Raw genomic sequence first — 24035 nt, forward strand, 5'->3', positions numbered from 1 at the left:
GACGACGACACCGATGGAGCTGTCAGCGAGGTACAAAGATCCTGCAAAAGAGATTCCCTGTTAGGGTTAGTACAGCAAATGTTGGAGAAGGAGGCATCGAGACAGTGCAGGATCCTCACTCCTGGGGCTTTTACAATCGCCTTTTCTTAGTGCCAAAGCTTCGGGAGGGTGAGGCCTGTGGCTGGACGTGAGTGCATTGAACGCTTCGTGGAGAAGACAAAGTTTCTCCATGGAGACTTCCAACTCGGTCCTTGCGGCTCTGCGTCCAGGAGATTGGATTGGTCTCCCTCGACCTTCAGGACTCTTACTTTCCACGTCCCCCTGCATCCTTCATCGAGAAAATATCTTCGATTCATGGTGCAGGGAAGGATTTACCAATTCAGGGCTTTGTGCTTCGGCCTCTCGACGGCTCCTCAGGGGTTTACGGCGTTGATGAGGAATGTAGCAAGATGGCTACATCTGAAGGGGGTGAGAATATCACTCTACTTGGACGACTGGCTCATAAGAGCACAGTCAAGACAGCAGTGTTTGGAGGACTTGGAGATAACTCTGGATCTAGTCAAATCTCTAGGATTGCTCGTGAACCTCGAGAAGTCGCAGACGATCCCCAGCCAGGACATGTCTATCTGGGGATTCGGATGGATTCTCGGGGTTTTCGAGCATTTTCCTTAAAAAATCCCAAGAAAGAATTGCGAGAGGATTGGGAAAGAAAATCTGGCCTTCCTAGAGAAAGAACAAAGCTCAGCTAGGGAATGGTCCAGTCCTTCTGGGCCCCCACCCTTTTGTCGCTAGAGCAGTTCGTTTCTCTAGGGAGGCTGCACATGAGACCCCTGCAGTTCTACCTGAGGAGAATGTGGAACAGGAAGGCAGGAGAACTGGCAAATTCCTTTCCTCTACAGGAAAGCATCAAGAACCACTTGCGATGGTGGTTAGAACCTCTGAAAAAGAACGAGAGAGTGTCCTTGTCGCTGCAGAACCCTCGCCTAGTGTTGTTCTCCCGACGCCTTGGAAACAGGATGGGGAGCAACACTAGGGACGAAGGAAGTGTCAGGCATCTGGATGAAAGAACAGATGCCCTGGCATATAAATGCGAAAGAGCTTATAGCCATTCATTTGGCTCTGAGGCATTTCGAGGACGAGGTCAGAGGCGTGGTGGTCCAGGTCAACTCGGACAACACCACGGCTCTCGCATATATCAGAGAGCAGGGGGGGAAACACTCTTTCCCCCTTTACGAGTTGGCAAGGGATTTATTAATCTGGGCGGAGGAACGAAAGACAGTACTCTTGACGAGATTCGTTCAAGGAGGAAGAAATATAAGGGCAGACAGATTGAGCAGGAAGAACCAGGTCCTTCCAACAGAATGGACCCTTCATTCAGAAGTCTGCCAGAACTGTGGTCTCTATGGGGGAAAACCTCAAGTATATCTGTTTGCGACGTTCCTCTCCAAAGCAAAGGATGGAAACTTCTGCTCGTTGGGGGTGGATCCCAGAGCCCTAGCAGTCGATGCCCTGCTCATGGATTGGACGGGCATAGATGCATATGCTTTTCCCCCATTGAAGATACTGGGGGAGGTGATAAGGAAGTTCGTGTCCTCGGAAGGAACGAGGATGACGTTAATCGCTCCCTTTTGGCCCGCTCAAGAATGGTTCACAGAGTTATACTGGAATGGACGGTGGACTTCCCCAGATCTCTTCCCGAATGGACAGATCTGCTCAGACAACCCCACTTCGAGAGGTATCACAAAAGCATCCACGCTCTTGCCCTGACTGCCTTTCGACTATCGAAAGATTGGTCAGAGCGAGAGGCTTTTCTCGCAAAGCTGCAAAAGCAATTGTGAGAGCAAGAAGATCCTCTACCATGCGGATCTACCAATCGAAGTGGGAAGTCTTCCATAGATGGTGCAAGGCGAAGAAGCTGTCCTCCTCCGATACCTCTGTGACCGAAATTGCCGATTTCCTGCTATATTTGAGAGAGGAATCTCAATTAGCAGTATCCACTATAAAGGGCTATAGGAGCATGTTATCTGCTGTGTTCAGGAACAGAGGTCTGAACATAGAGGATAACAAAGACCTTCATGATTTGATTCGATCATTTGAGACGTCAAAATCGAAGACTTCACTTACCCCTAGCTGAACCTAGACGTGTTCTTAATACCTCACATCAGAAGAAAGTTCGAGCCTCCTAATCAGCTCCTTCAGAGACATTACGAGGAAGTGTATTTTTCTAATGGCTCTCGCTACTAGCCAAAAGAGTAAGCGAATTGCAGGCTCTAGACTCGAGAGGGTGGGCTTTAAGGGACTCTGCAGTGCGTGGTATCTTTTCAGGCCATTGTTTTTAGCAAAGAATGAAAATCCTTCAAGACCTTGGCCCAGGAGTTTTGAAGTTAAAGGGCTTTCTCAACTTGTGGGAAAGGAACTTGAAAGATCATTATGTCCTGTTAGATCCTTAAAATTTTACCTGCAGAAGAAGAAACAGTTTTAAGGTTGCAATCAGAGTCTCTGGTGTGCGGTTAAGGACCCGAAGAGACCAATGTTCAAAAATGCCTTTGCCTTTTTTGTCAGAAATGTGATAACTGAGGCACACATGAAATGCAAAAGTGAATCATTTGCAGCATTGAGAGTTAAAGTGCACGAGGTACTTGCAGTTGCTACATCGATATCATTCAACAAGAACATTCGATGAAAAACAACTTAGCAGCTACGTACTGGAGGTGCAACTCGGTGTTTGCCTCCCATTACTTAAAAGATGTAAGGGTAACATACGAGAAATGCTTCTCTCTGGGTCCGTATGTATCAGCGGATACATTGCTGGGTGAAGGAGATAAGACTGATCCTTAATTTTTTCTTTAATTTTTGTATAATTTTAATTTCAAAATAGTTTGGTGTTGAATTTTAAGGTTGTTTGAAAGGTGGTTGGGGATAACTCCTTTCAATCGGGTGATCGGGATCAGTGTTGTTCTCCTTTGTTATGCCATTAGGCATGGGTATATTGTCATGTAAGTGGATAGGACCCCATCGACAATTGCCATCAGGTTCTGTCGAGTAAGTGGATAAGACCCCATTGACAGTCCTCACAAGAGCTCTCAGCCATAGGTCACACCCTCGCTGAGGCTCTTGAGGCGAAGCAGACTTCTAAGCAGTAGCTATGAAATCTTCCGCCAAAACAGGTAGGAACCAGGGTATTTTTATTTTTTATTACCTGCAACGTATGTTGTTTACCTGTCTAATCAGTAATTAGCTGTCTCTTACCCTCTGCCAAAGGTGCCAATCAGCTAAGTATATATCTGACAGGGAAGTTGAATGTATGAAAATGATAATGTTATTGTACAATAAAGTTTCATACATACTTACCTGGCAGATATATACGATTAAATGGCCCACCCAGCCTCCCCTCAGGAGACAGGTGGAAGAGAAAATCTGGTTCTAGAACGGTAATGGTTCCTATTCCTGCCACCCAGCGGCAGGCTGGTAGATCACCTGACCTACCTGTAGCGTGTGCCGCGAAATTCGAATTGCTGTCGGGGACGACGGAGTCTATAGCTAAGTACTATATATATCTGCCAGGTAAGTATGTAGGAAACTTTATTGTACAATAACAATATCATTTTTATTGTGGCAGGACTGCCTGCCATGGGCATTGGCATGAACAGACTTATGCCCTGTTGGGATTTTTTCCTTAATATTTTGATACAGGAATTTCCTAAAAATCTTTGGACAGACATGTATAACTTAACACTCCTTCATAAATATGCACACTTGTATTATATATATTATTAAGGTTTTGGTTCACTGTAACTGTGCAAGGGATATGGATACTTATTTGATTTAGCAAATCCCTTGATCAGAGAGCAAACTTTTAAGAGACAAAAAAAAAAAAAACTTCGGCTGAGGGCCTACTTCAGAGTGAGGGAAGCTTATGCTAACTCTAAGGGTTAGCTTAATTAAGTATTTTTATTTAAGTAATTTACCCAGTAATTACTGAGCTAAGAGTTTCTACTCGACGGTAGCTTGAATTTTCCAAGTTCACAGTAGTGATTCTTTTGTTTCCATAAATGACTAGCTACGCCCATTTACGTGGCAGGGAAGAGGAACAACTACGCTAACAACTCAATTTGTTTCTACAACGAATGCTGTCAACACTGTTTTTTTAAAGCAGCTTGGTTTTTAAAGCATCAGATCTGTGTTGGGGAGCTCTTCTTGGGACCAAGGAGGTATCAGGCTATCCCCTCCAGAGAGGTTAATGCACATCAACTTGAAAGAATTGAGGGCAGTATACTTAGGTCTTCTCCACTTCGTGGAGGGTGTTTACAATCACACAGTGACAGTTCATTCAGACAACACCACGGCGTTGGCTTACATAAAGTTCCAAGGGGAATTCACTCATTCTCTCTTTTCGAGGGAGTGTGAACTTCTTTGTTGGGTGGACCAGAACAGAAAGAAGCTTACCACGAGGTTCATCCAAGGGGAATTCAATGAGTTGAGTTGGAAGAAACAGACACTTCAAACAGAGTGGACCTTGGATCAATGAGTATGTTCAGATAGACTTATTGCCACCTCCAGGAACCATCACCTGCCTCTATATTAATAGTTCACCAGTTCCCGATCAACAAGCATGGGCACCGGATGCAATGATACTAGATTAGTCTGACCTGGACATGTACACTTTTCACCCCTTTCGGGATGATAGGGGAGGTATCGAAGAAATTCTGGTCTCATCGGAAGGCCAGAATAATGTTAGTGACTCCTTTCTAACCGCAAAAAACATGGTTCCTGGATCTGTTAAACTTCCTGGCAGACCTCCCAAGACTACTGCTTGCAATTCCAAGTCTTCTCAGATTGCCCCTCTTTAGGAGGTTCCATCATAATTTGTCCACTAAACTCTAACAGGCTTTTGACAGTCCATAGACATCAGAACGAAAGGATTTTCTAAGTCTGCAGCAGAAGTGATTGCTAAATGCAGACGTGACTCCTCCAATACAGTGTACATATATAAGTACCTAAGTACATATAAAACTTTACTTTATTATAAGAATGTTTGTTTTATTTTCATGCTTATACAAAAAGGTACCTTAGGCTCTCTTTTCATTGGCATATTTATTTGTCATTCTCTGCATTGGATTTAATTGTTAATGATTTTGACCTTTAATATTTCCCATCTTTCTTTTTCTGTAGTGTGTGTTACTTGGAATAATTGCATGACTTATGTTATTTTCACCAGGCACAGAAATTACAGAATGTCTTGGATAACAGATTTAGCAGGAAAAGCTGAACATCTTCTCAATAAACTTGACAGTGAAGCAGCAACAGTTTTAAGTAAAGAGCGAAGAAATTCTGTCACTAATAAATCGCCGTATAAATACAATGCAGCAAATACAGTTTCCCAGCCTGCAAAGTATGAGAGGTAGGTATTTTCATTTCAATCTGTAGGTCAGATTTGTTAAACAGAAATATGCTGTTACCTTAAAGAAAGCCACTGAAATTTTTTTTATCCTGTATAAAGGAAAGAAGTCTCAATTAAAAACAGACAGAGCATGCCATCAGAAAAGACTGACAATTTTTCATGCAATGTAAAAGGTTGTATGTTTTATTTTTGAGTTAATAATTGAACTTTCTAATCCAGATATAATTATGTACTTTAGTGAAGACAAATACCACTGAATTAGGAAAAAAATACAAACATAACTACAAAGCTGCTTGTTTCGAACCCAGCAGTGGCTGTCATAAACAGGGCTGCGGTATAGGTACTGAGGTCTTTACAGTCATAAAAACATGTTACTATGGTATTGTGACACTTATCATTAATACATATGGATATTATTGATTTGCAAAATCTGGAGATTGGAACAATTACACAAAATTGCCTGTAGACAGACAAGAATTTTCATACTATGCAGAATCTATTATGAATAAGGGTTTGACAATTGTTTCTTGACTGATAAAGATTAGTAATTGCAAGGTAGCAGAAACCGCTTTACTTAATGTAGCTTACCACTAATCTTGTTTACTCTGTTAAGCAAGTGTTCTCACTGGAATTGCAAACCAGAGCTTTGTTGGATTATATCTTAATTTTTTCCTTTACAGTAAATCAAACCTGCAAAGTTCCTCTAGTGTGCCAAGTAATTTAAGTACCTATGGTCTTAGTGGTTCTTCAGCAGTATCTTCTTCAAGTTACTATACTGGTCAAGGAACTTCTTTATCATCATCGCCAAAGGCAACAGGAAAGAAAGGTCTTGCAAAGAAAAAAGATCGGCGAGAGGAAGGCTTGATGGACTTCCTTAACAGTCCTGTGGAGCAAGAAGCCCAACCTCCACCTCCCACAAGCACTCCTCAACCTGAATTGGTGAGTTTTTCATTTTTGATTTTCTGAATGATTATTTGAATATATGCTTATGGAAAATGTTTCTCTAATCACTGAAAAAGACTCTAGTGTGTACTTGTCTTTTGAGTTAGATAGTGATGAGTCTCAGGAAACAGAATACTGTACCAAGAGTGTGAAAACAAATGTATCAACATGTATATCATATAAGGGATTAGAAAAAAAATTAGTCTGCAGTTTGCAGTAAGTATCATATATACCACTAAGCCAGAACATTGCCTTATTAATAATTTTGTTGTTACAGATGGTAGCATCTTCAATGACTACCTCCACCATTAGTAGCTTGGGACATTCACGTCAGTCATCAGTATCTTCTGTCTCGTCTTTCATGGCTTTGAGTGGAAGGGAAACGCCAGGATCAGCCACAGTTGACATTGGTAATGTTGCTCAGGTTATTGAAGTCACTTGTAAATATAAAGCATGAAGATAGCGTTCTCCGTATTCAGAAGTTTAGCTCGTTTACTATAAAATGTTGTTTTGTTATTCATATTTGTTAATGGTAGTATTCTGCTGAAAAGAATCTAAGTTTCAATATTTATCAATGTTCCACAGAGAGTGGAAGCTCTGATTCAGGCAGTGGAGCTTCAGCAAACACCGATGCATATGTTACAGTTGATACTCCAACTGATGTTAACATATCTGCTCCACCAAGTACCGATGGAAGCACCAGGTAATTATTGCAATGTGCTTTTTATATCAGAATGGCTTTATCAAGTAGTACATTTGCTGTTGCATATTATCATAAGTAAGTTTAGCAAGATCAGGGAGTTCTTTTGAGGGAGCCATAGCTGTAAAGGCCAAAACCTATGCTTGTCGTAGAATTAAAAGATCTGCATTTGTATGCATATAAAAAGTAACAAAGACAGGAGATGCATGCTGTGGTGGCAACTAAAACCTGATAGTCCTCAATTTGAAGGCTGATGGATGTGAAATAGAAACTGGTACTATTAAGGAATCGGGGCCTTGCCTGAAGTTGGAGTAGGTTATTTGCGAATGGTTAGGCAGATTTGTTCCGTCCCTTTCAATGAGGTACATAGAGACTGATGCATCTTTGTTGCCCTTGAATTATTATTATTAATAATTATTATTGAAGTGTAAGGCACCTGGATAAGTAAGAAAGGGGAGTATGCATAGGGATATTAACTGACTTAAACTGCTAATTGCTAACTCTACCTGAGATACCATGAGGTTTAAGTATGATAAAAAGCAAATACCTTGTTGATGTTCTTGTGGCCACGTGTAAAAATGGGTAGATTGTAGTACTTGCCATTTCAGTTGACTCATCTTTTCCTCCAAATGTATCTGATTACTAAAAGAAGTCATCCTAGGGTGAATCTTGTATGTGGTGAGATCACAAATCCAATTATGTAATCCTTGAAAGGTATGACGACTGCAGCTGTAAGATTTGTGCTTCATATGCTAGTAGCTTGGTTACCTCTGTTAAGGGGGCTGGCCGGCTAATGCCATTTTTTAAGGACAGAACTTTGATATTCATACCACTTAATAAGGCGACTTGTGACATCTCCAACCCACATATGATTTTCACCTCTGACCTTCGGTTTTGTCGTCAGTCAAGACGGGGCACTCCTTCCTACGCAACTCTCTCTCTCCTTCACTAACTTGAATTATTACAGTAAATTTTCTTCTTCTATATGTTAGCGAGATGTTTTCCTTATATGTATTTTCCTCTTTGGCATGATGAAATTCTTGCCGAAACAAAGATGAACAGACGTAAAAGCTAGAAAATGTCAGAGGTGAAACTCAGAGGTGTACTCTGATAATTATGAATTTCATATTCCTTTTTGGGTATTAATAAACCAAAACTATCTTATTTATCATAAATAAAGATCCCTTTGGCTCAAAGACCGTAGTCTGGGGCACTGCACGACATGTGCGTCAGGCAAGAAGGGGGCGTTCCTTACTACGCACCCCTCCCTCTCTCTCTTCACTTACTACGCTAATATCGCGTATATTATGATATTCTGTAATCATATTAGAGCAAATTTTCTTTGTCTGTATTTTAGCAAGATGTTTTGCTAGTCTTTTCCTCATTTGCATGATAAAATTCTGCCGAAACAAATATAAACATACGTAAAAGCAAGCAAATGTCAGAGGTGAAACTCGAACGTGTACACTACAAGAGGTTTCTCCTTGCACTGAATGGTGGTAAACATAGTAAGTTCCCTCCTGCCGCCTCATGGAATCTCTACAGATGTCATTGCTCACAATTTCTTTGACAATAATTATCAAAATTTATGATAACAGAAGAAATATTGTATTTTCTTGTACGGTCAATGTTTTTGGCTTACTGAGTTACGTTTTCTAATTACACTGTAACTACGAAAGTAAGAGGAATTTTGACGAAATATTTCGTACACGTATTCTCCATTGCCATATGAAGCTCCATGAATTATTTCATGACTGCATTTTTTGCTCTATACCCCCATATGTAAGGATTCCATCCGGCCCCTTAAAGAAAACAAGCCCTCCAGGGTGTTGATTTGAGTGCTTTCAATATCCTGCATCCTGCCAGTTGCAAGATGCAGTCATCTCCATCCTTTTGGGCTGTCTTTACCAAAAGACAGCAGCTGACAGGAGTGTAGGTCTGTGAGTTGCAAACTGAAAAAATTTTCATCATCCATTGGTTTCTGCCACCAAGTTCACAGCAGAAGCTCTCCAGAGGAAATTATGTCCATCAAAGGATGAAGTAGTTTTAAAACGGCTACTGTACTGTAGAACTAGGATTTCCTATGTCAGATTGAAGCCCTAATGATGGGTGATCTTCCGGTAAAGAAACAGTTTTTTTTTAAGAGCAGCAAGCTGCTTAGAACTGGCAGTCTTGTTAGTAAACCAATCCAAGATAAGTGAATTTCATTTGCCGGAGAAAACGCCTAAAACTTCTCACAGAGAATGTTAGTTCTAAAGATAAAAGCATCACAATTTATGTGTACTTATGTAAAACTAGTTCCAGTAAATTGGATTTGTTCAGTAGAAAGTCCAAAGGATCCTCAGAAACATGAGGACTGCCTGCATAAACTCGGATAATTACCCATTGAATAGGAGCCACGTTCTTCAACACTTCAACTTATCCAATTACAGTACCAATATCAGAAGGGAACTGGATGCCATTAATATACTCTATACTATCCCATCTTATTTGTCTCCCTCACCTAACAATTGTTTCTTAGTGCCACTTAGAGGTTTTCCTCCTGTTACACCTTTAAAATCTTTTTACTCTCAATTTCCCTTTCAGTGCTGAATGACTTCTAGGTCACAGTTCTGGACTTCGGCCTAAGGTCACAGTTCTGGACTTCGGCCTAAATTTTACATTCCATTCCAGTAGCACAGCCTTGAATACAGTGATAAAGATGATATAGTGATAATGATATAGTGTTGCTTTTGTCCAAGAAACTACTCAAGGTTGAGCATATTCAGTAATTAGCTTGATCCCAAGTGAAAGATCCTCTGTCTTGCAAGACTTAAGTGCTTAAGTACAGATGCAGTGATAGTGCTGAAACAGTTGATACCACCAATCCATATCGTTGAGGAATTCCCAATGTTGCAGTGGAGTCTGCTGCTCATTCAATTTGGTACTGCCTCATCTGTTAGTAGCACATTGTCTGGCATGTTCTGTCTGCAGCTGTAGGGGTAGCAGTAAAGTCTGATTGTAGTACCAAAGTAACCACTTTTATTTCTCATGTCTGCAAAAGGGGTGTCCTGAACAATACCCTCTAACAGAAATAAGACTCAAGTAAATAAGTTGCAGGTGAAATAAACTCCTGTTGGTCTCTACTCTAAAGATAGATATGCTCTGCTGTATAGATTGGCAAACAAAATCTTGGCACAACCAGTGAACTTTACACCTCTGTCTTGTGGAAATGGATGCTGGTTGCTCTCTACTATCATCAGGGTCATCCAGAGCCAAACCAAACCTGTGTTGAATGCTAGCACCAAAGGCAAACTGTTTGTAATTTTTCCAAAAAATTTCAACAGTTGCCATCCTCTCTCATCCTTCGAAGCCTGACTTTTGCACCTTACAAGCCTGCCTCTGCGAGAGTCGTCGGACAGGGATTGTATTTCTGCTTTCCCTGGCATTATCAAAAGAGTAGGTGAACTTTTATGGTCTTTCTTATAATGTTAAACACTCAAGGGGATGAGGATCTGTTTCCTTTGAATTTATCCCAGAATTCATGGTGAAGACTCAGAATACATTGGTCCATTTGAGTCCTTTTGGATCCCCTCCCTTGAGGACTTTGTATAGTTAGAGTGCTGCGGTGCTATCCTGAAAGGACTGCAATTCAGGTTGAGAGTCGGCAACTTTTTGTTAGCAATGGCAAGCCCAAGAAAGAGGTGTCCAAGAACACAATCTCTTTCTGGATTTGTGAGACTATATGAAGTTAGGTACATTGTGCCCTCCTTCCGTTCAAGAACCAGTGGGTAAATCAGGAGCTGAGCGCAGGAGTGTGGTCGTGTTAAACAATGTTCACCTCCTTTTACCTGAGGGACATTCTCTTAGGTCTTTGGACACCTTTTTCTTGGGCCTTGTGATGGGTGCTTAACAAGTTCTGTATCTCATCCAGTTCCCCTAGTAGGGCTGGTAGTATCAGGTCTAAGATGTACAGTTGTAGAAGTGAAAGTGTGTGTGTGTCACCCATTTCTTATTTTAGCTTTACTGTCTCTGACACATGTTCTTCCAACCCTTTTTGGAGTAATGCTGCTTTCACACCCATAACAGGCAGTCTCAGGTTATTGGCGGGGCTCCATTCCTGACGGGGTGACAATTACTGAAAATCGATTAACAGTGATAAAAGTGCCGAGCCCTGGTTATCAGCACTGATAGCTGAGGTTCTGCGCCACCGATAGCCAAGGTTTGGCACCGATAAGCGAGGATTGGAGCCAAAAATACAGTTATCGTCGTTAAACAAGTGCCATAAAACTGGATCGCGATAACCAAGGCTGCCGATAGCCAGGGACTGCCTGTGCTTTGAAAAGCCCAGAAGTCTGACAGTTGAGCACTCTTTTGTCCCCCCTGATCAGAGGCATGGCACTGAATCCTCTGCTTGACATTGCAAGACCAGGAAAAAGTCCTGGGTGAGGCAAACTTCCAGTTAGTTAGTAAGTCGTCCTATGTAAAGACCAGTGGTTTGTTTTCATGTAAGAATAAATGACAAATTTTAAAAGTAATTTTGTATTTTTCTTAACATACATACAAACCTGAGGTATTGACATAAACTGCCCACCTCTAGCCACCCCTCATTCTGTTTCTTGGGCTATAATGCAATTATAGCCCACTGGTAATGCAATTACCAAACAACCTTCTTGTGTAAAATAGCCTGCTTCAGCTTGGGCTGAAGGTAATTCCTGTGTAAATACCTCAAGTTTGTATGTTAGGAAAATTACAAATTACTTTTAGAATGTGTCATTTTTTAAAATTAAACCTGTAATTTTACATGATTTAGGAGAATTTCACATTCATTGAAAGGCCTATAATGTTTGTACTTTTTTTTACTTTTGCAGTAGCAATGGTATTATGTCTGCATCAGTTGAGAGTGAATCAAGTATGTTGAGGAAAGAAGTTTCAAGTCTTAACCAAGAAATGAGTCAAGTACTGAAAAGAGCAAAAGATGCTGAAAAAGGTAAGTAGTTTCGACATCAAAACGAATGTGTTGCTCCATGTGATTAGCTTGGGTCATTACGTAGATCATGAGTCAAATTATATTCAGTATTGTACATGACTTTAGAAATTGAAACTCCCAAATCGCTTGAAACCCACAAGTTAATGTATTGTGTATCCTTTTTTTATATAAGAAATGTACTCCCATAAGTAGCAGACATCTTAAGGTCAACATGAACTTGTGAAGTGGTTAAGCAAAAACCATAAATTTAAGGCATAGACTATATTTAACCAAATTTCAAGACATTAGGTCTTATTGTCAAAGTGGAAAATACTGTCAAATTCTATGTATTTTATTTCCATCGGTAGCATCATTATTGTTTTCATATCAAGTTTTATTATGTAGAGTTGTACTTATAGGGAGTCTCTCCAGTTATCTTCTGTCAGAGTGCACCTCTGGTCCGTGCCTTTTTCAATCCCTAGTGTATGGTTTTCTGGGCTTTCCTACGAGTCCATTGTGTTACTTATTGTTATTCTAATTAACTTTTTCACAACCCTTCAGAGCACCAGCCAAAACCATCATCTGGACACTACATCTTTTAGTAGTTTCCTCATTTGTTTTATGGTGTTTCCACTTCATTTTACACATGAATATCAGCTTTTATTTGTAAGATATTGCAACTTATATAAGAGGTCAGCGTTAGAGGTAACTTGAAAAGTATTGTCTAATAAGCTCAGTTTTGTGTGAAGGATTCTTATTAACAAATGCTGCAGTGTTCACAGAGTTGTTACTTGGTTACCTGACAGCAAGAATATCATATACATAATACTGTTTTGTATTCACACTTGGGAAAAAATCTTTTAGGCCATCCCAGAGAAAATTGGAAAAATTTGGAAGTCTGAAATAGTTATCTGTAAGACTTTTCAGTCCAGGGGTCTTTTTTTCCTTGCACCATTGAACTTCAGAATAGTCTCCGTAAGGATGTTGTACAGTTAGAATCACAGAAGTTAAGTGAAGATGCAGTGCATTATTACCCTAAAACAATTCACCTTGTACTTTACTAATTTTGGGATATCTGCCAGCAGAGAAGAGATTGGGGAACCATTCTTGCAGCCAGAGAGGGGCCATTAGTGTCATTATTAGGCTCTTGGATAATGGGTTTTTTTTATTAGAGGGTACACATGACAGTCATCTTCAGTTTAGAAACTTGATTGTCCTCTCCAACAATGATACTCTTACCAAAGATTGGAAGTCAGGTCCATTTCAGAATTCTGTTGTCCTCACCTTTTCTCTGCCACCTGCAGTCAGAAGATATTTATAGTGTATTATTGGAACTGTGAAAAGGTTTAATATTTCATGAGGTCTTTAATTTGTAGCATATTTTCACATTACAATACATTAAAAAATATATTATGCCTCTAGTAGTACATTATTGTGAGTTACTGTATATACTCACATAACACACGATCTTGCTTATCATGCGACCCCCAAATTTTAACCCCCCAAAATTATTTTATCACGTATCTCACGTTTCATGCAAGTTAAATTTACGAGACCAAAATTTAACAATAGGCTAACCTCTTTTCCTCTTTATCTATTCCATATTTTAGTTAGGCTAACCCCTTTTCCTCCGTCTCTTAATCTATCCCATCTTCTAGTTAAGTTTAAAAAAGTAAAAGAGAATGCAAAAAGTATCGGTAGTAATGATATACTTGTTTGGAAAATGCATACAGCCAGAAATATTTGCTTTGAACAACCAATCCAATAAAAACAGCCTTTTTGCTTGCATTTCAACCATCGTACGATAGTAAAAAATTACCATAGTTATGTTACAAATGACGTTAATGAGAATAGAACTGATATATTATTACATACATTACAGGTAGTAGTCGACTTGCTACAGCAATTGGTTACGAACAACCAGTCATAAATCGATTTGGACATAAGTCGTCCCACGTTAATTTACCCTAAGAATATCATACTAGTGTAGCCTGCACTAGGGTAATCAGTACCATATTTATATATAGGGTAGCCTAGCCTACACTACACAGCATACTATATACATATATGGCATACTAATTATTAATTTCAGCTAATTCTCTAGGTTCAATGCACTTTGGCTTATGATTCAGTACAAAGAGAAACTGAATAACATTTAACAAGTTAGCCTCGCCCATAGTACAATGATATCTTGGTACATATATCGTATATATACGAATAGAGTAGCCTTGCCTTAAGTATACTGTATAATACATATGCGGTATAATTTAGTAATTTATTAATAAAAACCAATTTTGGAGTTTCAATGCATTTTGACTGACATATCAGTAAAAAAGGAAAATAATAATCACGAAACGGGAATCAGATTCGGACCGACATCGGCATACCTAATTGAGTGATGTCAGCTGCTGACGGCTACGTATATTTATGAAATATATGCACAATGAATATGCATCTTTTCTGATTATTTTAAAAAATTATACATTACAATATCCAATAATATTGTATGTATTCTCATATTATTGTATCATAAAATACTAACATAGCGGTCAGTGTTTTGTTTGGAAATCAGCTGATGACGATACAAGTTTATTTCTCATATTTAACCCTTAAATGCCTAAGGGGTATAATAAAAATCGTCTCCCGTATGCCTAGGGGGTCTCGGAGTGAGCGCCGAAGCGGAAAAAATATTTTTTTCAAAAAATCACAGCGCGCTTAGTTTTCAAAATTAAGAGTTCATTTTTGGATCCTTTTTTTTTGTCATTGCCTGAAGTTTAGTATGGAACCATCAGAAATGAAAAAAAAATCATTATCATATATAAATAATGCGATATATGATAGCACGAAAACAAAATTTCATATATAATTGTATTCAAATCTCGCTGTGAGCAAAACGGTCAAAGCTGACGAGTTAATTTTTTTCGTTGTATTGTACACTAAATTGCAATCATTTTGGTATATAACACATTGTAAAACGATCAAAGCAACACAGAGAAAATATTATCCCAAAATGATTCGTAACGCGCGGATGTTAAAATTTTTTTTTTTTCAAAAATTCACCATAAATCTAAATATTTTTCTAGACACTTCCAATTTGTTTCAAAATGAAGATAAATGATTGAATATTACTATACTGTAAGAGTTTTAGCTTACAATTGCAGTTTTCGACCATTTCGGACGAGTTAAAGTTGACTGAATGTCAATTTTTTTATATATGTTTTTATATGCAAATATTTCAAAAATAAGTAAAGCTACAACCCTCAATTATTTTTTGTTGTATTCTACATGAAATTGACACATTTTCATATATAAACTCTATGAAACGCCTAATATGAAACGGAGCAAATATTCCGAGAATGCGACGTACGTATTTCGGAGATTTGCGGCGGAGAATCCGTGCGCGGAGGGAAGGAAATTTTTTTTTTTTAATTCACCATAAATCTAATATTGTGCTAGAGACTTCAAATTTATTTCAAAATGAAGATAAATGACTGAATATTACTAGACTGTAAGAGTTTTAGCGCTTACAATTGCGTTTTTTTTACCATTTCGGTAGAGTCAAAGTTGACCGAACGTGGTTTTTTTTCTATTTATCATGATTTATATGCAAATATTTCAAAAATGAGAAAAGCTACAACCTTCAATTATTTGTTGTTGTATTCTACATAAAATTTCACACATTTTCATATATAAAACTTTATGTAACGGCTAATTTAAAATGGTGCAAACATTACGACAATTGCACGTATGATTTTTTCGGAAGTTACCGCGCGGACGTAAGGAAAATTTTTTTTTTCATAAATTCACCATAAATCGAAATATTGAGCTAGAAACATCCAATTTGTTGCAAAATGAAGGTAAATGATTGAATATTACTAGAGTATAAGAGTTTTTGTTTTAGCTTACAATAGCGTTTTTTCGACCATTTTGGTAGAGTCAAAGTTGACCAAAGGTTGAAATTTTGGCACTTATCGTTATTTATATGAAAATATTTCAAAACTGATAAAAGCTACAACCATGGGTTGTTTTTTAGTTGTATTGTGCATGAAATTGCGCACATTTCCATATATAAAACTTTATGTAACGGCTGATTTAAAATGGGTGCAAACATTACGACAATCGCACGTATGATTTTTTCGGAAGAGTTACCACGCGGACGTAAGGAAAATGGTTTTTTCATAAATTCACCATAAATCGAAATATTGTGCTAGAAACTTCTAATTTGTTACAAATTGAAGGTAAATGATTGAATATTACTAAAATATAAGAGTTTTAGCTTACAATTGCATTTGTTCGATACGTAATACAAACCATCGGTCCTTTAACAATAGGAAGTAGCTAGCGGCAGCTGGAACGGTCGTAAGCTTCGAACAAGGGGAGAACGGTAGTTAACTGCTTGTCCGACAGTCGCGCGGCGTAAACAAATCACTTTTGCTTTCGGCCGCGGGTGTGAAGGACGTGTTCGTCATCGCTCTCTGCCCGCTTCATCGTCGTATGCTTTGTTTATATTGTGTTTTCTACTAATGGTTTGTTTGACTTGAAAATGAAACTGTAAGTACACTGTTTTCATTTTCATTACTTAATTATGAACCAACATGGAGCTATCGCCGTAGATGCGGCGATTTCCTCTCTTTTCATGAATTGAACCCTTGAATAATGTCTCGGTGCCGAGGGCGGGCGCGCTCGCGCCGAGTCATGTATTTTGGGCGAAAGTGGAAAATGTAAGTACTTTTTTCATTATATTTTTTGCCCTGTGCGTTCGTTACCGAGAGCGTGATTGCGCTCGGCACGAGCCTTTTATTTTGTATGATAAATGCAATGAAAGTGGATTCGCAATTGCAGTATTCTTTTCATTTTCATTTATTTATTTGCATAAAATTTAATTTGGATCAATTTTCGTTCTTACCCGGGAATTGATCCTTACGATTATTTCTGTGAAAGTGAAATCGCAAGTGCAGTATTCTGTTTCATTTTCATATATATTTTATGATAGCATCATATTATTTGGATCAAGTTTCCGTTCTTACCCGGGAATTGATCTTTTCCCCTTTAAGTTCTATGAAGTGAATCGCAAGGGCAGTATTCTGTTTCATTTTCATATTACTTTTCACTGCTGTGCGGGGGTAGGGGAAGCGAAGGTCTGCCAGGAAGTCGTCGGAAAGCTCTCCCGCGACTCCCTTGGTATCCGATTCTTCGTCTTCCTTCCTGCCCCCCGCTCAGCTTCCTCGTTGTATTTTGTATTTGGGGTCTTCCTTGCGTTCGGGGTGGGGCATGTCTTCCCCCCGTGCGTGAGGGAACCCCTCTTACTAATCTATCTATGCTACCGCAGGTGCTACATCCGTGGGAGACGACCTTGGACAGGTATGGACCACCGCGGCGGCAGGGCGTGCCTAGCATCCACGGGCTGCTGCAGCGTCTAGCGAGGTCTGGGGCGGTCTCCACTACTACCACGGCCGCTTATGCTGCTCCCCCCCCCCTCCTGGTCTACACTCCCCATGCTGTGTCGGTGACGCCGTCTGCCGCTACTAGGGCCGCCGCCGTACCGAGGGGGGTTTTGCCGCCGCCGCCTGTTTTCTTCGTGTTGCCTGCCCCAGACTTCCGCTGTTCCAGCAGCTCGCCCCTGACCGGCCGCCAGTACCCAGGTTTCCCGCTGGCTGCCGATGATTCTACGAGGCGATCGCTGGGCCCGCCCTACCTGCCGATGATGTGACTCCCGCTGCTGATGTGATTCCCGCTGTGGCTTGGCTGTCCCTTCTGGGTCTACCGCTGCCGCTGTTCCTGCCGCTCCTGAGCTGGTTGCTGTTCCTGTCGCTCCTGGTTCCTGAGCCTGTCCATGCTGGTCCTGCCCACGGTGTGTCTTCCCCAGTCCCAGGTCCTTCCGGACAGGTGCAGTCGGGCCGTGTTGCTTCGGCAATAGCCCCGACTCCGCCTGGATGGAGGACCTGACGACTGTCCTGCGTGAGCTGACGAGGAAGAGGAGAAGAGGAAGCTGTCATCTTCGTCTTCATCGTCTGCTGCTGCCTTCTTCCCCTTTCGACTTCTAAGGCCCATAAGCCGAAGAAGAAGAAGGCTGGCCTTCCCCCTAAGAGTCTCCTTCGGGAACTTCTAAGGGCCCGTCCCACCCCGGTGGGACGGGGGGTCCTTCTGCTGGTCCTCCTGCTCCTTCAGGAGCGGGGCCCGTCTCCCCTTCCGTAAGGAAGAGATAGACGGGGACCAGAGGAGTATCGGTTAGCTCTGGTACTTCCTCGCCTGGTGCTAGCGGCGATGCCGCTACGCCAGGTTCCGGCTCGGTCTCTCGTTCGCGAGAGTCCCGAGTGTACGTTCTCCCTCGGGAGAGACCGTGCAGCCAAGTTTCGGCGCCAGAGTTCGCTCGGCGCCAAGACGCGGACACGGAGCAGAAGGCTGGTGAGAGCCGCTCAGGTGACTCTCGCCAGGCCAGCGGCCGCTCTTGCAGCGACCAGCTGGTAACCCGGGTTTTCCCCCCTAAGAAGGCTCCTTCGGGACCTTCTAAGGGCCCGCTACTCGCATCGGCGATTCGGGGAGCTCTTCTGCTGGTCCTCCTGCTCCCTCGGGAACAGGGCCGTCTCTTCTACCAAGGAGAAGAAGACGGGGACCAGAGGAGTACCAGCTTCGGCTGGCACTTCCTCGCCTGGTTCTAGCGGTTCTGCCGCTAAACCAGGATCCGCCTCGGCCTCTCGTTCCGCGAGAAGTACCGACGTGGACAGTCTCCCGCGGGGGGGGAGACCGTCCAGCCAAAGTCTTGACGCCAAGACCGAAGCGCGGAGCAGAAGATGGCGAGAGTCGTGCAGACGACTCTCGCCAGGCCAGCGGACACTCTCGTCAGCGGACCAGCTGGCTGCTCGGGTTGACGTGACGGTCGCTGACCAGCCACGGGTTGAGGGCGAGAAGGGTCCCCGCGGCCGTCGGTACCAGCGGCTCGACGCGCCGAGAGGACGCTCGCCGGTCTCACCGCGACAGCGAGCCTAGCAGGTCACCTGACCGCCGCTCCCGTCGACGTTCTCAGCCGAGCCTCTCGCCCCAGGCGAGCGGCAAGGCTAGGCCTGCTGCTCGATCGCCACCGCGGGTTGACGATCAGCAGCAGCCCTCCAAGCACGCTGGTCCTGCCAGCGAGCTAGGGGGGAGCGTCAGGTCTGCCTCTCCTGTACCTTCAACCTCCTCGGGCTACACCGGGAGGAGCGAGGTACCTAGGAGTGATCGCGAGAGGTGCGCCGCTCGCGATCCCGCTATGACGCCGTGTATGGACCAGGCACGGTTCTAGGACCGACCAGGACAATACGCGCAAGTAGCTGGAGGCGACCGTCCAGGGTTCTGCCGCTGTTCCTCCTTCTGAAGGAGGAGTATCTCTGGATCTGTTCTTGCTGGAGGGACTGGACTGGTCCCTACTCCGCAAGACGCGGTTTACTCCCGAGATACAGAGGAATTTTGCAGATCATTAAGCTGATTCGTCAGCATAATGACCTTGCGGAAGGATTGCCGCTCCCACAGCAGAGCCCACGTCTCTGCTCGAGTGGTTTTGGGGCCCGAGAGGGAACCCAAACCGACGGTGGGTCTGCCGCGATCGGAGCTTGCCGATTCTGTCTCGAACCAGAGTCTCTCGTCTCCGGACAAGAAGGCTCTCTCAGTTCTGGCCGTTTCGATCAAGCTACTTCCACCTCCTCTACTGCGACAGCGTGTTCGTTTCTACGTGGTCTTTGGACACCGTATTTAAATACTCCTTCGGTCCTCCTGAGAGGTTTCGACCTCGACGATGGACTGGAATGAGTCGGAGGACGGTATCGGCTCTCTCCTGTCAGGTGTCGATCAGCCCCACCCAGACGACGTTCACAGTGGCGGCAGACCCTTACCTATAGTGAGAGTTCGTAACCCTCCGCGGGAAAACGTTTTCTCCCTGACGATACGTTTTCCCAGACTCTGAGAGGCCATCGCCGCAAGGCGATGGCTGCTCCTACTCTTCTCCAACTGCTAGTCCACTGGGAAGGCGAGCGAGTATCCAATTCCTCCCCCATTCTCTCCTTACGGCTACGAGGGAAAGGGGAGGGATCCTACAGAGATTTCTCTGTAGGATCCCACGTTGGGGACTGCGCTACCGGGGGGTGGACCTTCGGGTCTTACCTGACGTAAGCCCCGGTCGTTGAGGAGGGATCCTGCCCCATTCTCGATTTCTACGGGAATCGAGAGGACCACCAGCCGATATCGTTTGACGAATTCGGTGTTTCGCAGACTGCTTAGAATTCTACGGAATTTCTAGCGCATTCAGAGTGTTCGAGTTTTTTACGATCTCCAAACACTTAGGCGAGACCACGGTCCAAAGTGAGCGAGACGAGAATCCCGATATGTTACACGATAATCGGGAACCTCGCCTATGCTCGAATTCCTGGAATTCTAGCATTGGGAAGAAGACTGCTGCTGAAAGAAAACTATCTCACAGTAGGCGACCAACCTGGAATAGAGAAGATCGGACGGGAATATCCAGTTTGGCTTGAACTATCGTCTTAGTATTCTGTTCACCATTGAAGCTTTCCTTCGAGGAAGACTTCTCCTTCACTCTCTTTGATAGAGATCGAAGGTGGTCGATCTCCAATCCTTATTTTGTTTTCTTGAAGGAAAGAATTTAGGATGGAGATCGTTGTTCAGAATCCTACAAATATACTACGTATATTAACCTCGCGACATGATTCTACTAAGCAGTTGAATTGTCCGAGGGGTAGGCGCATATCCTAGTTAATCTACGGATTGCGACTTAGAAGAGAAGTATTCTAATTGAACTGCAACCTCCCAGGAGTTTTCAGTTTCAATTTTATATACTTATGGTTTTGTCACGACAACACCATTTCAACTTTTATATTTACCGAAATTCGTTTCGCCTAAATATAATTGCTCGAGCATATCTTTTATGCTCGGTGGTTCTAGCCGAACGCATTCCTTCGTGGAATAATGGATTACCTGGCAACTCAGGATGACGCGTCAGCGAGAGCTCAGGCTCAGCTACTGCGTATTGAACTGCCTGATAGCAGCTCAGTATCAGCTGGGCCTCCGAGATGCACGGTTAGTTATGTCTCTCTCTCTCCCCTGCTTGATTGACTACCGAACCGTATCTCTGCCCAACAATCATGGACTTAGGTCTCTGATTAACGGGGATTCTCGCAATAATGAAGGACCATCTACTGCTGTGACGATAGATTCCATCGCCTTCGACATTGCGAGAATTTTCAACAGAGATATCTCTTGGACTCTTTCATCTTTCTGTTTACCGCACGGTAACAGAAGTCTGTACAAGTCTCCCGCTGCATCGCACTGCGATAATGCGAATGATTTTGCAGACATCTGAGTTTGTCTTCAAAATATCTCATATTCGTAGGTGTACAATTGTTCATTGTTCAACCCGAATTAACAGATATGTCAAAAGACATCGCCTACTCTCCGACCTGACAGCTCTACTTCCAAATGTTCAGCCCATGAGAAGCAGTTCTTCAGGCGGCTTTCCCCTGTGTTTTCATTACTGAAGAACGCCCCGCTTTCATTGCAACTACGACTTCTCACCGGACAGCAATGAAATAGCGGTTAGCGTTTTCAGTCATTTGTAAGCACAGGTTATGAATCTTGATCCTTCTCTCGATTCGTCTGTGAAGACGTAGGTTGCATTCAATATCTACCTTCGTCTTCAACGGTTCATAGTGTTTGTTTCTCCTTAGCTGAGATTCAACAACTATGAGATGTTTTGCCTTCAGGGACCTCGGTCTCTAGAAGGCAATTGACTTTCGCCTGTTGGGCACATGCCTTAAGAGAATCATCACCTCGCGGTCCGGCATTGGTGACAAACAAATACATTATTTGTTTGTGGTCTCTCGGCATAACCCTTTTAAGGCGAAGGTCACGTGACTTACTCGGATGCTTGGACAACTTGCCTCCTACCGAACGCAGTCAGTCGGCAGCTGTCAGAGCGCCCGAGTCAGTTACGAACTACGCTGTTGACTTAGTTCGGTTGTTACAGAGCAATCATTACTTCGTTTTAATAGCTTGTCACAGTACCCATACCATCGACAACCACCATGGAGTGTTGGTGTCCTATCCACTACCGAGAACTTCGCTGCATGGGGATAGGAGGATGCGAGAGACTTCGTGGCAAACGGACAGACCAGTATGGGTACTGGACATCACCGAAGTAAGAGAAGAGGGATAGGTCATGCGACTATTCCCTTCTTTTCCTCTGAGGAACTGCATGACTTCTCCTGCGAAGTCAAGCATCCAGGGGATGGGGATCCGTGATGCTCGATTTCGTACCGAACTTCGTAGCGAGACTCGGAACCCTTCGGTCCCTGACGATTGGTTCGAGTCGTTCACAATCCCCTCCCTAATGGACTTCACCGCCTTCGATGCGAAGGAGATGCTGCCTTGTCCGCAAGAACTTCTCCGTGGCGCAGGTACTGAAGGCAGGGGTCTGGTCCAACCAGACCACATGCCCTTCCTTTTACCTTCGGGATTTGTTCCGATACGTAATACAAACCATCGGTCCTTTAACAATAGGAAGAGCTAGCGGCAGCTGGAACGGTCGTAAGCTCGAACAAGGGGAGAACGGTAGTTTAACTGCTTGCGCGCGACTGGTGGGAGGTAAACAAATCACTTTTGCTTTCGGCCGCGGGTGTGAAGGACGTGTCGTCAGCGCTCTCTGCCCGCTTCATCGTCGTATGCTTTGTTTATATTGTGTTTTCTACTAATGGTTTGTTTTGACTTGAAAATGAAACTGTAAGTACACTGTGTTTCATTTTCATTACTTAATTATGAACCAACATGGAGTTATCGCCGTAGATGCGGCGATTTCCTCTCTTTTCATGAATTGAACCCTTGAATTATGTCTCGGTGCCGAGGGCGGGCGCGCTCGCGCCGAGTCATGTATTTTGACGAAAGTGTGTAATTGAAAAATGTAAGTACTCTTTTCATTATATTTTTGCCCTGTGCGTTCGTTTACCGAGAGTGTGATTGCGCTCGGCACGAGCCTTTAATTTTGTATAATAGAATGCAATGAAAGTGGATTCGCAATTGCAATATTCTTTTCATTTTCATTTATTTATTTGCATGAAATTTAATTTGGATCAATTTTCGTTCTTACCCGGGTAATTGATCCTTACGATTTTTTTATGTGAAAATGAAATCGCAAGTACCAGTATTCTGTTTCATTTTCATATATATTTTAGATAGCATCATATTATTGGATCAAGTTTTCCGTTCTTACCCGGAATTGATCTTTTCCCCTTAAGTTCTATGAAGTGATCGCAAGGGCAGTATTCTGTTTCATTTTCATATTACTTTTCACTGCTGTGCGGGGGTATGGGGAAGCGAAGGTCTGCCAGGAAGTCGTCGGAAAAGCTCTCCCGCGACTCCCTTGGTATCCGATTCTTCGTCTTCCTTCCTGCCCCCCGCTCAGCTTCTTCGTTGTATTTTGTATTTGGGGTCTTCCTTGCGTTCGGGGTGGGGCATGTCTTCCCCCCGTGCGTGAGGGAACCCCTCTTACTAATCTATCTATGTTTACCGCAGGTGCTACATCCGTGGGAGACGACCTTGGACAGGTATGGACCACCGCGGAGGCAGGGCGTGCCTAGCATCCACGGGCTGCTGCAGCGTCCTAGCGAGGTCTGGGGCGGTCTCCACTACTACCACGGCCCGCTTATGCTGCTCCCCCCCCTCCTGGTCTACACTCCCCATGCTGTGTCGATGACCGCCGGTCTGCCGCTACTAGGGGCCGCAGCCGTACCGAGGTGGGGTTGCCGCCGCCGCCTGTTTTTCTTCGTGTTGCCTGCCCCAGACTTCCGCTGTTCCAGCAGCTCGCCCCTGGACCGGCCGCCAGGACCCAGGTTCCGCTGGCTGCTGATGATTCTACGAGGCGATCGCTGGCCTGCGTACCTGCCGCTGATGTGATTCCCGCTGTTGGCTTGGCTGTCCCTTCTGGGTCTACCGCTGCCGCTGTTCCTGCCGCTCCTGAGCTGGTTGCTGTTCCTGTCGCTCCTGGTTCCTGTGCCTGTCCATGC

At 43.2% G+C, this 24035-nt stretch overlaps 1 protein-coding gene across 1 annotated transcript in view; it reads left to right on the forward strand.

The window, feature by feature from the left end:
• Positions 1 to 5196: 5196 nt before the first annotated feature.
• LOC135217358 (golgin subfamily A member 5-like) overlaps positions 5197 to 24035 on the forward strand; it is an 89767-nt gene continuing 70928 nt past the window's right edge. The window contains exons 1-5 of the mRNA XM_064253198.1: positions 5197 to 5401; positions 6082 to 6340; positions 6621 to 6753; positions 6929 to 7046; positions 11894 to 12012. Coding sequence (XP_064109268.1) covers positions 5235 to 5401; positions 6082 to 6340; positions 6621 to 6753; positions 6929 to 7046; positions 11894 to 12012 — 796 coding nt within the window. The 5' untranslated portion in view covers positions 5197 to 5234. The remainder of the gene's footprint in view (positions 5402 to 6081; positions 6341 to 6620; positions 6754 to 6928; positions 7047 to 11893; positions 12013 to 24035) is intronic.

Source organism: Macrobrachium nipponense, chromosome 7 (genome assembly GCF_015104395.2).
Source record: "Macrobrachium nipponense isolate FS-2020 chromosome 7, ASM1510439v2, whole genome shotgun sequence".
NCBI classification, from domain to species: Eukaryota; Metazoa; Arthropoda; class Malacostraca; order Decapoda; family Palaemonidae; genus Macrobrachium; species Macrobrachium nipponense.